Below are 13,477 nucleotides of genomic sequence, written 5' to 3'. Positions count from 1 at the left end.
GTGAGAGAAAGGGAGAGTGTGTGTGTGAGAGAAAGGGAGAGTGTGTGTGTGAGAGAAAGGGAGAGTGTGTGTGTGAGAGAAAGGGAGAGTGTGTGTGTGAGAGAAAGGGAGAGTGTGAGTGTGTGTGTGAGAGAAAGGGAGAGTGTGTGTGTGAGAGAAAGGGAGAGTGTGAGTGTGAGAGAAAGGGAGAGTGTGAGTGTGAGAGTGAGAGAGAGCGAGCGAGAGAGTGAGTGCGAAAAGCAATTGTTTAATGCTGAATCAGTACTTAGAAAGAGGCTGAATATTCAGAGGAAGTTACTGTGCTTGTCAGTGCATGTGTCTGAAAGGCTCAAATCATGGAAAGGACGGAGAGATCATAATGAATGCCAACCGAATTATGCATAGAGATGTGCCTTCCAATAGAGCCTGAATAGAATGTCAAGTGAGAATGGTCTGGACATGTACTTTATCCAGATCAATCGTTTAGGACCATTCCTAATGAACTTAGTGTTTACGGAAAATATATAGTTAACTAAGATACATATAAATTAGGCTAGTCCAGAAAAACAAGAAAGTTGAATTTACCATGTAAAATGAGAGGTATGAGGGCGTCAGTGTTGGGAGGAGCTGTGGCTCCTAGCCATCTCTCTCCGAGCTGCTCCGGGAGATGCATTCTTTATTCACGGGAGGGTAGGCCCAGTATGGTAGGAGGGACCTGAGTGACGATGAGAGAGCGAGATAAGAGACAGACGGAGAGAGAGAGCGAGCAGAGAGAGAGAGCAGAGAGAGAGAGAGAGGTGAGCGGTGCACACACATCACTATCAACTGAATTTATCTTAGCAAAATACCTCTGGTATTCCAAGCATGAAAGGCAAGTTTTTATCGTCCCCAAAACAATCCGAACGCAAGCCGTCATGATTGGGGGATCAGCCAGATTCCTAGAAAAGTGCGTGTTCGCTGTTTCGGGGGACTCCTACGGAAGAAGTCGGTTCTGCCTCTGCTGCCTCAAGTCCTGCTCTCCCGCTCTAATGCCTTGCCCAAGGTTTTGAGAAGCGCTGAGGTGAGTGTAGGTTGTTGAGCTGCCTGACGCGGAATAGGAGAAAATTGCGGACAGATCAGAAAACTGTTTCCCGAACTCAGGCAGCATGCTGTCCGGAATACCTAAGGGTGGCAGTGCGCTCGGAACCGATTCGCACAAACAATACCGAATGGCGCTGGGTCAAGGCAAAGCAATAAAGAAAAAAGTTTAACATGATTAAGGGACATACAATGGATACGGACAAAGCCTCATCTAAGGTAGGCTACAGTAGTCCAAATGTTTTATAGCACCGTAAAGGCAATTTTTTCTTCACAGCAGTTGGGTTTCTATAATGGCGAGCTGAATTAACAACTCTAGTTTACTAGAAGGTGTTTCAATCGTTTTTTGTGGAGTTCTCGTTTTATAGGCTATATGAGTAGATTGAACTGGATTTGGTTCATACATTATGAAGGTATTAAAACTCAAGCGCTATGGTATTATTTTTATTCAAAGCACGCCGTTTCCTAATATATTACATTATCTTTACAATCTACTGCCATCTATAAACGAAATGTGGTCAACTTGTCAATAGTTTTTACAACTATTTGTTTATAGATGGCACAATTTATTAATTCGTTAATTCGTTTTTTCATCATGTCAAAGATCAATGTGCTACAAAGCGCACGGCTTTAGTTTTTTTTCCTTCAGAGAAAAACGAAGCCTCCGTTTGCACTTGAAATTTCAATGCTCGGTTACGGCTCTCAATGTCCCTTTGTAATAATTCATTCAAATGAACACCACTCACGGAGCTGCCTTTGAAGTATACCTGATCCGAGTTTTATCGCCTTTTAAATAGCCGATCCGTTTTAAACTTTTAATAGCGTTATTGTCAGTTAATCCAATCCTAATCGGATTGAACCTGGCCGCGATATCACTTAATTCATCTGGCGAGAACTGTGCTCCCTCAGCCGAGGAACGTTGTTCTATCTGTTCACACAGACACATTGGCAGTTGCCTCACAACTTGCCCTCTGAGTTAATTGGTCCGAATGCACATTTCTCTCTCTATGCAATACATTTTGTATTTGGATACATGGAAATGCCAACTTTATTGTGTGTGTATTGGACGTGTTCTTCAGCCTTGCTTCTAAAGGTTTATTTTTTTCCTCCACAGTTCCTTCCAATGTCCAATGTCGTTATTTATGCAGCTATAATCATTTTAGGTACTGTTGCCGTGGCAGCAAATGTATTGCCGCATGTGGTTGCTGCTTATTTCCCCTGAAGCTTATTTGATTAAATTTAGCCCTTTTCAATTTCGAAAAGTAGATCGCAGATGTATTTCATATTGTTTGTTCCATCTTTATAAGGAGCAGTGCCCCATCTCATCAGTCTACAGAGCAACCGAACAATACAGATAACTTTATTCTATCCATATGCACATTCCTCCTTGGCTATGTTACCCAATCCCCTATTGAAAAGGCAGCCCATCAAACCTGTTTTGTATTAAAGGTATGGGTCTATTCAGCATTGACACAGGGTGGTGCTCCTGTTAAGTTAAAAGCACTGACGGGGAGGAAATGTGTAATAGGCAATAAACTTGAATACTGGGATGCGGGGAGCTGAGGCCCTACTGTAATAATAATTTGGTGTCTGCTTATATTTGTCCCTTTTCACACATAAAAGTGTGCATTAATTGGAAATTCGTACATTTTTTCATATCCCAACTCTCCCTGAGACACCTTCAGAGAGTGGGGTCACTGCCAGGGTCTGCCATTATCAACAGAAACCTTGGAACAATTAGGGTTAAGTGCCTTGCTCAAGGGCACATCAACATATTTTCACCTTGTCTGCTTGTGGAATCGAACTACCGGCCTTTCGTTTAAAGGTCCAACATTCTAAGCGCTAGGTTAGCTACCACCCTGGATGGCCTACCTGCTGTACTGTAACCGGGTGGCCTTGTGCTGAGGCCCATACTGTAACCGGGTGGCCTTGTGCTGAGGCCCATACTGTAACCGGGTGGCCTTGTGCTGAGGCCCATACTGTAGCCGGGTGGCCTTGTGCTGAGGCCCATACTGTAACCGGGTGGCCTTGTGCTTAGGCCCATACTGTAGCCGGGTGGCCTTGTGCTGAGGCCCATACTTTAACCGGGTGGCCTTGTGCTTAGGCCCATACTGTAGCCGGGTGGCCTTGTGCTGAGGCCCATACTTTAACCGGGTGGCCTTGTGCTGAGGCCCATACTGTAACCGGGTGGCCTTGTGCTGAGGCCCATACTGAAGCCGGGTGGCCTTGTGCTGAGGCCCATACTGAAGCCGGGTGGCCTTGTGCTGAGGCCCATACTGAAGCCGGGTGGCCCTGTGCTGAGGCCCATACTGTAACCGGGTGGCCTTGTGCTTAGGCCCATACTGTAGCCGGGTGGCCTTGTGCTGAGGCCCATACTGAAGCCGGGTGGCCCTGTGCTGAGGCCCATACTGTAACCGGGTGGCCTTGTGCTGAGGCCCATACTGTAGCCGGGTGGCCTTGTGCTGAGGGCCATACTGTAACCGGGTGGCCCTGTGCTGAGGCCCATACTGTAGCCGGGTGGCCTTGTGCTGAGGGCCATACTGTAACCGGGTGGCCTTGTGCTGAGGGCCATACTGTAACCGGGTGGCCTTGTGCTGAGGCCCATACTGTAGCCGGGTGGCCTTGTGCTGAGGCCCATACTGAAGCCGGGTGGCCCTGTGCTGAGGCCCATACTGAAGCCGGGTGGCCTTGTGCTGAGGCCCATACTGAAGCCGGGTGGCCCTGTGCTGAGGCCCATACTGTAACCGGGTGGCCTTGTGCTGAGGGCCATACTGTAACCGGGTGGCCTTGTGCTGAGGCCCATACTGTAGCCGGGTGGCCTTGTGCCCACTCTAAACCTCTAAACCATGTTAAGAAATGGTCCAGTATCGATCATTTATCGCAAGTGGAGGAGCTAAATTCTTTTCCAATCCCATTTCATTTGACAGGCTGTGTTTGTCACTCTGGGGTTGGTATAAAATCCCACTCACACACACACGCAACACACAACACACACACGCACACGCACACGCACACGCAACACACACACGCACACGCACACGCACACACACACACACACACACACACACACACACACACACACACACACACACACACACACACACACACACACACACACACACACACACACACACACACACACACACTCCCCTTATATTTCATTTTGCAGTTCCTTATTTCATGTCTGTGTGCTGGAGATGGTTGGTTGTTTGTAATATGTAAGGGGAACCTTTAGAGGAGAAACAACACCTATCTCTGTTTACTGAAAGCACAACAACCAGCTCTGACTTCAAAACACTGCTCTAACAAAGACAAAGATGTCACGCCCTGGCCTTATTATTCTTTGTTTTCTTTATTATTTTAGTTAGGTCAGGGTGTGACATGGGGAATGTTTATGTTTTGTTGTTTTGGGTGTTTATTTGGTAAAGGGGTTAATGGGTGTAGTGTATGGTTTTGTGTTGAGTGTAGATGTTTAGCATTGTCTATGGTGGTTAGTATTCTAGGAGAGTCTATGGTTACCTGAATGAGTTCCCAATTAGAGACAGCTGATTTCGGTTGTCTCTGATTGGGAGCCTTATTTAGGGTAGCCATAGACTCTCATTGGTTGTGGGTAATTGTCTATGTCAGAACGTTTGTAGCCTGTCTGTCTATGCACAACGTTTGTAGCTTCACGGTCGTTTTGTTGTTTTGTTTGTTTGTAATAGTGTTTTTTCGTTCCATGTTCATCTTCGTTCGTTTCATTAAAAGAGAAGATGTATTCTTATCCAGCTGCGCCTTGGTCCTCATTCTCTCCAGTACACGATCGTGACAGAATTACCCACCATAGGACCAAGCGGCATGGAAGGCGGCAACAGGACCTACCTACACAGGATCTCTGGAGTTGGGAGGACGAATTAGAAAGAGATGGACATTGGGATCAACCTGGAGAATATCGCCTCCTTCGTGAAGAGCTGGAGGCAGCCAAAGCCGAGAGGAGGCGATATGAGGAGGCAGCACGGAGACAAGGCTGGAAACCCGTGAGTACACCCCAAAAATTTCTTGGGGGGGGCCTTAAAGGGAGTGTGGCGAAGTCAGGTAGGAAACCTGCGCCTACTCCCTGTACTTACCGTGGAGAGCGAGAGTACGGGCAGACACCGTGTTACGCAGTAGAGCGCACGGTGTCTCCTGTACGCGTGCATAGCCCGGTTAGGTACATTTCAGCTCCACGTATCGGCCGGGCTAGACTGAGCGTTGAGCCATATGTCATGAAGCCGGCCCAACGCATCTGGTCACCAGTGCGTCTCCTCGGGCCGGCGTACATGGCACCAGCCTTACGCATGGTGTCCCCGGTTCGCCTACATAGGCCGGTGCGGGTTATTCCACCTCCCCGCACTGGTCAGGCGACGGGGAGCATAGAACCAGGTAAGGTTGGGCAGGCTCGGCGTTCAAGGGAGCCAGTACGCCTGCACGGTCCGGTATTTCCGGCGCCACCTCCCCGCCCCAACCCAGTACCACCAGTGCCTCCTCCACGCACTAGTTATATGGTGCGTGTCTCCAGCCCTTTACCACCAGTGTCTAAACCACGCACCAAGCCTCCTGTGTGTCCCCAGAGTCCTGTGCGTCCTGTTGCTGCTCCCCGCACTAGCCCTGAGATGCGTGTCCCCAGCCCGGTGCCACCAGTCCCGGCACCACGCACCAGGCCTACAGTGCGCCTCAGCCGGCAGGAGTCTGCCGTCTGCACTGCAATGACTGAACTGCCTGTTTGCCAAGCGCCATCTGAGCCATCCGTCTCCCCAGCGCCATCTGAGCCATCCGTCTCCCCAGCGCCATCTGAGCCATCCGTCTGCAATGAGCCTGCAAAGCCGCCCGTCTGCCATGAGCCTGCAAAGCCGCCCGTCTGCCATGAGCCCACTGAGCCGTCCGCCAGACAGGAGCCGCTAGAGCCGCCAGCCAGACAGGAGCCGCTAGAGCCGTCCGTCAGACAGGATCTGCCAGAGCCGCCAACCAGACAGGATCTGCCAGAGCCGCCAACCAGACAGGATCTGCCAGAGCCGCCAACCAGACAGGAGCAGCCAGATCAGTCAGCCAGCCATGAGCAGCCAGATCCGTCAGCCAGCCATGAGCAGCCAGATCCGTCAGCTAGCCATGAGCAGCCAGATCCGTCAGCCAGCCATGAGCAGCCAGATCCGTCAGCCAGCCATGAGCAGCCAGATCCGTCAGCCAGCCATGAGCAGCCAGATCCGTCAGCTAGCCATGAGCAGCCAGATCCGTCAGCTAGCCATGAGCAGCCAGATCCGTCAGCTAGCCATGAGCAGCCAGATCCGTCAGCTAGCCATGAGCAGCCAGATCCGTCAGCTAGCCATGAGCAGCCAGATCCGTCAGCTAGCCATGAGCAGCCAGATCCGTCAGCTAGCCATGAGCAGCCAGATCCGTCAGCTAGCCATGAGCAGCCAGATCCGTCAGCCAGCCATGAGCAGCCAGATCCGTCAGCCAGCCATGAGCAGCCAGATCCGTCAGCTAGCCATGAGCAGCCAGATCCGTCAGCTAGCCATGAGCAGCCAGATCCGTCAGCCAGCCATGAGCAGCCAGATCCGTCAGCCAGCCATGAGCAGCCAGATCCGTCAGCCAGCCATGAGCAGCCAGATCAGTTAGCCAGCCATGAGCAGCCAGATCCGTTAGCCAGCCATGAGCAGCCAGATCTGTCAGCCAGCCATGGGCCGTCCCTCAGTCCGGAGCTGCAGTCCCTCAGTCCGGAGCTGCAGTCCCTCAGTCCGGAGCTGCAGTCCCTCAGTCCGGAGCTGCCATTACTCAGTCCGGAGCTGCCATTACTCAGTCCGGAGCTGCCCCTTACCCTGGTGCTGCCCCTTACCCTGGTACTGCCCCTGACCCTGGTACTGTCCCTGACCCTAGTACTGCCCCTGACCCTGGTACTGCCTCTTACCCTGGTACTGCCCCTTAGTCCGGAACTGCCCCTGAATGCAATGGGGTTAATGTGGAGGGGGGTCGTTTGGAGAAAGCCTAGGAGGTGGTTAGGTACTGTGGTGACGAGGGGACTACGACCAGAGCCGGAGCCGCCACCGTGGAGGGGAGCCCACCCAGACCCTCCCCTAGACTGTGTATGGTGCGCCCGGAGTTCACGCCTCAAGGGGGGGGTTATGTCACGCCCTGGCCTTATTATTCTTTGTTTTCTTTATTATTTTAGTTAGGTCAGGGTGTGACATGGGGAATGTTTATGTTTTGTTGTTTTGGGTGTTTATTTGGTAAAGGGGTTAATGGGTGTAGTGTATGGTTTTGTGTTGAGTGTAGATGTTTAGCATTGTCTATGGTGGTTAGTATTCTAGGAGAGTCTATGGTTACCTGAATGAGTTCCCAATTAGAGACAGCTGATTTCGGTTGTCTCTGATTGGGAGCCTTATTTAGGGTAGCCATAGACTCTCATTGGTTGTGGGTAATTGTCTATGTCAGAACGTTTGTAGCCTGTCTGTCTATGCACAACGTTTGTAGCTTCACGGTCGTTTTGTTGTTTTGTTTGTTTGTAATAGTGTTTTTTCGTTCCATGTTCATCTTCGTTCGTTTCATTAAAAGAGAAGATGTATTCTTATCCAGCTGCGCCTTGGTCCTCATTCTCTCCAGTACACGATCGTGACAAAAGAAGAAGTAAAGACTGTTTTCACACGAGCTGCCCTATGCATCTGTATTTTTTCCTTTCATGTCTCTGCTATATCTCATTTATGTTTCATACGGTTCAAAATATTTGCAATGTGTTTATTAGCATGTTATTTAGCACTGAGGCATTGACTTGTTGCTGTGGAAATCTAAGAATGTGCATGCTGTCCTGGCATCTACTATATTCTCTCCTCTCTCTTTGACTGAGAGGAAGGAATGAAAGCCCCCTTTATGTCTGCTAAACCGGATGTTCTAGAACTCTCCTGCATTTTTATCAGATGGTTTGAAATTTCGATAGAAATAGCCTGTGCATACATTTCAAAGGAGTGTGAAAGTGTGAGACTGTGTGGATCTGTGTGAGGGTTAAGTATGTGCCTGAGAGAGAGGGGGAGAGAGAGAGAGAGAGAGATGCTATCTGGCCATAAACAGAGTGTGTCTCTATGGATCTACAGTATGTGTGTATTTTTTCAGCCTGTGTGTGCATGTGAGTTGTGACAGAGCTCTTTTTTTCTCACAGAGAGAAACAGACCACCCCTGCCCTAAATCCCGCCACTAATCTTGCCTTTCTTTTGTCTTGTGGAACAGGTCTCTGGATCCAAATGTCACCCCCCCTGGAAGCTGCCCCAGGCGGGGACCAGCAGTGTGTGACAGTGACGGGTGGGTGGCGAGGAGAGGAGAGGAGGAGGCCACAAACACATCGGCTTTCGGCTGCGATTCTGCACTAAATTGGCCCAGGCTGCGTCCTGTCCTGTGAGGACGAGCAGAGAGTGCTCTGGTCTGATATCTCAGCATGAATGGAGTCAGAGTCAACTTCACTTAGAGGACCTGCTCTTCCTAATGAGACCGCTGTCTCTCTTAAAGTTGAGGACTAATCAATTACAGGGGGATTAAGCCTAACCCTACAGCTTCGTGTTCTACCGCCCCGTGAAGAAGAGGTGAACTCAGCATTATCAAACTCTTTCAGTGGACTGTTTTTTGTTGGTTCTTTTGGTGGATTTACTTCAATACTTTCAATACTTTTCACATTTTTTTGTTCTTTTTTTTTGTTGGTGCATTGCTTTTTCATTTCTCCAACCCAAGGACATTCCCCTCCTTCTGATTTTACACTATGGAGTTTCAGGCTGGGCTGTGTAATAAAGATTGGGGTTCATTTCTGCGTTTCTGGTTGACAGTCATCCTGAGCCTCAATGTGCACTTCAGCTGCCCTGCGACCTCGTGCCCAGAAGAGTGCCGCTGCGACAAAACCTTTGTTTACTGCAACGAGCGGAGCCTGACGTCTGTGCCTCTGGGGGTGACAGAGGGCTACAAGATCCTCTACCTCCACAACAACCAGATCAACAATGCAGGGTTCCCATGGGAACTACACAACGTGGCGTCCGTGGAGACAGTGTATCTCTACGGCAACCAGTTGGACGAGTTCCCCATCAACCTGCCTAAGAATATCCGGGTGCTCCACCTGCAAGAGAACAACATCCAGACCATCTCCAGGGCTGCCTTGGCCCAACTTCCCCGCCTAGAGGAGCTCCACCTGGACGATAACTCCATCTCTACGGTTGGGGTGGAGGAGGGGGCGTTCCGGGATGCTGTCAGCCTCAAGCTGCTCTTCCTCACCAAGAACCACCTGAGCAGTGTCCCCATTGGTCTCCCAGAGGACCTCACAGAGCTGCGATTAGATGAGAATCGTATCGCCGTCATCGCTGAGGAGGCGTTCCAGAACGTGACGCGGCTACAGCGCCTCCTGTTGGATGGCAACTTGTTGACAGACGAGGGCGTGGCCCCGGGGACGTTCCAGGAGCTGTCCAACCTCCGGGAGCTGGCGCTGGCCCGTAACTCTCTGACGTTCCCCCCGCCCCTCCTCCCGACGCAGTCCCTGGTCAAGCTCAGCCTGCAGGATAATCAGATGGACCAGATCCCAGTGACAGCCTTCACCGGCCTCCAGAGGCTCGAGAGACTGGATATCTCCAATAACCAGCTGCAGACGCTGACACAGGGGGTCTTTGACGGCCTCGTCAGCCTCAGACAGCTCACTGTTCGGAACAACCCGTGGCGCTGCGATTGCACCGTCAAATGGGTGGTGGTGTGGCTCAAGTCACTGCCAAGCTCCATCAACGTGCGCGGTTCAATGTGCCAGAGCCCAGCGAGGGTGCGCGGCATGGCAATCAGAGAACTCACCCTGGATTCTATCCAGTGCCCAGCTGGGACGGACCTCCAGCCCGACTTCTGGCCTACCCTGCGCTCCACACCCCCGCACCCCCAACTCCCCACCACCACCCTCATTACCTCCTCCATGACCAGCTCTATTCCCACCTCCACAACCTCCTCCTATCCAACATCACCCTCCCCTCCCCCTGCCCTGCCTCCCCACCCCGCTGGCCCACTGCCCCCATATGAGGACCCCCTACGGATATCCTTCCATGTGGTCAATGCCTCCTGCATCGAGGTAAGCTGGGCTTCCTACTTCACCGTCACAGCCTACAAGGTGACCTGGGTCAAGATGGGCCAGAGCCTGATGAGCGACGTCAGCCGCGAAAGGACGGTGAGTGGGGAAAGGCGGAAGCTTAGCTTGACCAACCTGGAGCCCAGGTCGGTGTACCGGGTCTGTGTTTATGTGCTGGACACCCTCAACTCCTACCGCCCAGGGGAGGATACAATATGCTCAGACGCCAGAACCAAGTCGACCTCATCCAGCTCCAACAACAACAAAGCCACAGGGTCGGAGGAAGCTCAACAGGACACCAACTCCACTCTCATTTTGGCCGGGGTGATAGGCGGGGCAGTCCTTGTCATCCTGGTAATGCTGCTGAGCCTGTTTTGTTGGCACATGCAAAAGAAGAGCCGCTCTGAATCGTCCAAGTGGAAATACAACCGTGGCAGGAGAAAAGACGACTACTGCGAGGCGGGGACCAAAAAGGATAACTCTATACTGGAAATGACTGAGACCAGCTTTCAGATAGTTTCCCTGAACAATGAGCAACTTTTGAAAGGGGATTACAGGATTCAGCCCATCTACACACCCAATGGAGGCATCGGCTTCAGAGACTGCCACCTCAGTAACAATAGCTTAGCCTACTGCAAGAGCAGCAACGTTCCCAGCACCGAGTTCTGCCACACGTGATGCTTCTAACAGGATGCTCCCACACCAGTTGTTTGAGAAAAAAATATACTGTACCATAGATATTTCCAAGTTCTGTCTGCCATGTAATTTATACTGTGGACAGTAATGTGGAATTCTATCTGCTATCTTTTTTACTCTTAGTTAGAAGGAATACAAATGGTTTTCTAATCGGTAGGTTTAAATTAAAGTAAGTGTTTTTTGCTTAACTTGAGGATCGGTGTCCCTTCTATGGGACGGTTGAGCTAACGTAGGCTAATGCAATTAGCATGAGTTGTAACAAGACATTTTCCCAGGACATAGACATATCTGATATTGGCAGAAAGCTTAAATTATTGTTAATCTAACTGCACTGTTCAATTTACAGTTGCTATTACAGTGAAATAATACCACGCTATTGTTTGAGGAGAGTGCACAATTATGAACTTGATAAGGTATTAATAAACAAATTAGGCACATTTGGGGAGTCTTGATACAACATTTTGAACAGAAATGCAATGGGTCATTGGACCAGTCTGAAACGTTGCACACACACTGCTTCAATCTAATGGCCAAAATCTAAATTGCACCTGGGCTGGAATAATACAGTATGGCCTTTCTCTTGCATTTCAAGGATGATGATACAAAAAAATACAAAAGAACGGTTGTTTTTTTCTTTGTATTATCTTTTACCACATATATTGTGTTATATTCTCCTACATTCCTTTCACATTTCCACAAATGTCAAAGTGTTTCCTTTCAAATGGTACCAAGAATATGTATATCTTTGAATCAGGGCCTGAGCTACAGGCAGTTAGATTTGGGTATGTCATTTTAGGCGAAAATTGGAAAAAAAATGGTCAGATTCTTAATTTTAAGTACTGTATATAGGAATTTGTACCATTACGACACACTGGGTTGGTTCTGACAAACGCTGCCCTGTCTGTCAGGTTTTGGGTTGTTGGGTGCTATGAGGGATGGGATTCTTTGCTAACCACAGGAGCTAAATGATGGTCTTTGTGCAGAGCCACCCCCTCAGAAACATTAGTTACGATAACACAGTGGTCAGGGACATAGTAACACTGCTGATTAGATTGCAGTGGAGAATAGGCACTGCTGGTGTTTTTTTAAAGAATCAAAGTGCACTTTCTAATGTAACAGAGAGAGTAAGCAGCCATCCAGGAAATTAGCTTTTTGTGGAAATCCCATCAGAGAGGAAAGCGCACACTTTTCAACACCCCCTATTACCCTCACAAGACAAAGTGAACATGTATGAATGTGGTAGGCAGGGAGAATGCCTTCACAGGACTAAGTCAACGTGTATGAATGTGGTAGACAGGGAGAATGCCTTCACAGGACTAAGTCAATGTGTATGAATGTGGTAGGCAGGTAGAATGCCTTCACAGGACTAAGTGAACGTGTATGAATGTGGTAGGCAGGGAGAATGCATTCACAGGACTAAGTCAGTGTGTATGAATGTGGTAGGCAGGGAGAATGCCTTCACAGGACTAAGTCAATGTGTATGAATGTGGTAGGCAGGGAGAATGCCTTCACAGGACTAAGTGAACGTGTATGAATGTGGTAGGCAGGGAACAGTGGAGGCTGCTGAGGGGAGAAAGGCTCATAATAATGGCTGAAACGGAGCAAATGGAATGGCATCAAACACCTGGAAACCATGTGTTTGATGTATTTGATACCGTTCCACTAATTCCACTCCAGCCATTACCACGAGCCCATCCTCCCAAATGAAGGTGCCACCAACCTCCTATGGCAGGGAGGGAGACTGCTTTGACAACTGGATATAGATTGTCTGTCAGTGACACATGAGGTAGTACCAGCTGTGGCCACTAGGGGGCATGTTCTCTCAGTCAGTATAGAGGGGTAAGCAAGAGAGTTAGCAGTAAAGATCCTTTAGCTCCAGCAACCATAACTCATGGTTGTCACTAGTTGCCACAGCCACAAAGTCAAAATGGCTATATTGTAAAGATTAATGAAGACAAAATGTGGTTAGGGTTAGGCATAAGAATAGCAGTGTGGTTAGGGTTAAAGTTTAGACAAGGTTTCAAATGAAATTTTAGGAAGATAAATTGTAGAAATAGGTGGGTTTTAGACATAATTATGACTTTTTGGCTGTGTTAACTAGTGACGACCGTTACTCAATCTCAAATGGCATTGCTCTGAGTATTAATGCTCGCAGAGCAACTTAATGATGTGGAATAATTTAAAACTAACTGTGCTCAGCTTTGTTGTTCAGCGGCTAAATTATATTGATTTTTACCACAGTGTGTTACTATCATTGGGGAGGCCCATGAGGTTGTGTTGGGTATCTTGTCTTTACAGGGAGGTGTCTGCAGTGATGATGAATGTGTAGGAGATACACTCACAGTTATTATACAGTCCGCTACCTTTCGATTGTCCTTTATTGTTTAGTATGACAAATGTGTGAATCACAACGAATGATCAATGTGATTATCTTTTATCTGCTTTACACTGTGTTGATAGCAGGGGTTTCCTGCTGTAGCATGTGAATCATTTCCATTGGGATTGGCTATTCTATTCATTAATTCATTGATTGGTTCAAACGACCGATTCACCATTCACCAAAACAACAGATTCACCAAAACAATGTTAGCTAAATCTGGGGCTGCCCCCAAACATGAAGCATGAACATGTCCTTATCTGATC

At 49.0% G+C, this 13,477-nt stretch overlaps 1 protein-coding gene across 2 annotated transcripts; it reads left to right on the top strand.

Moving 5' to 3' along the window:
* Nucleotides 1–657: 657 nt before the first annotated feature.
* LOC129825497 (leucine-rich repeat transmembrane protein FLRT2-like) lies at nucleotides 658–13,471 on the top strand. Of its 2 annotated transcripts, none has more exons than XM_055885649.1 (2): nucleotides 658–1,039; nucleotides 8,287–13,471. In XM_055885649.1, exon 2 carries the CDS (start codon nucleotides 8,810–8,812, stop codon nucleotides 10,814–10,816), a length of 2,007 nt encoding a protein of 668 aa, XP_055741624.1. In that variant the 5' UTR covers nucleotides 658–1,039; nucleotides 8,287–8,809; the 3' UTR covers nucleotides 10,817–13,471. The 2 variants fall into 2 exon arrangements, with proteins under 2 accessions (XP_055741624.1, XP_055741623.1); XM_055885648.1 differs by having other exon boundaries at nucleotides 658–1,275.
* Nucleotides 13,472–13,477: the final 6 nt, after the last annotated feature.

This window comes from Salvelinus fontinalis, chromosome 27, assembly GCF_029448725.1.
Source record: "Salvelinus fontinalis isolate EN_2023a chromosome 27, ASM2944872v1, whole genome shotgun sequence".
Classification (NCBI taxonomy): Eukaryota; Metazoa; Chordata; class Actinopteri; order Salmoniformes; family Salmonidae; genus Salvelinus; species Salvelinus fontinalis.
Note: the sequence above shows the minus strand (reverse complement) of the source record. Positions and strands in the feature narration are given on the sequence as shown.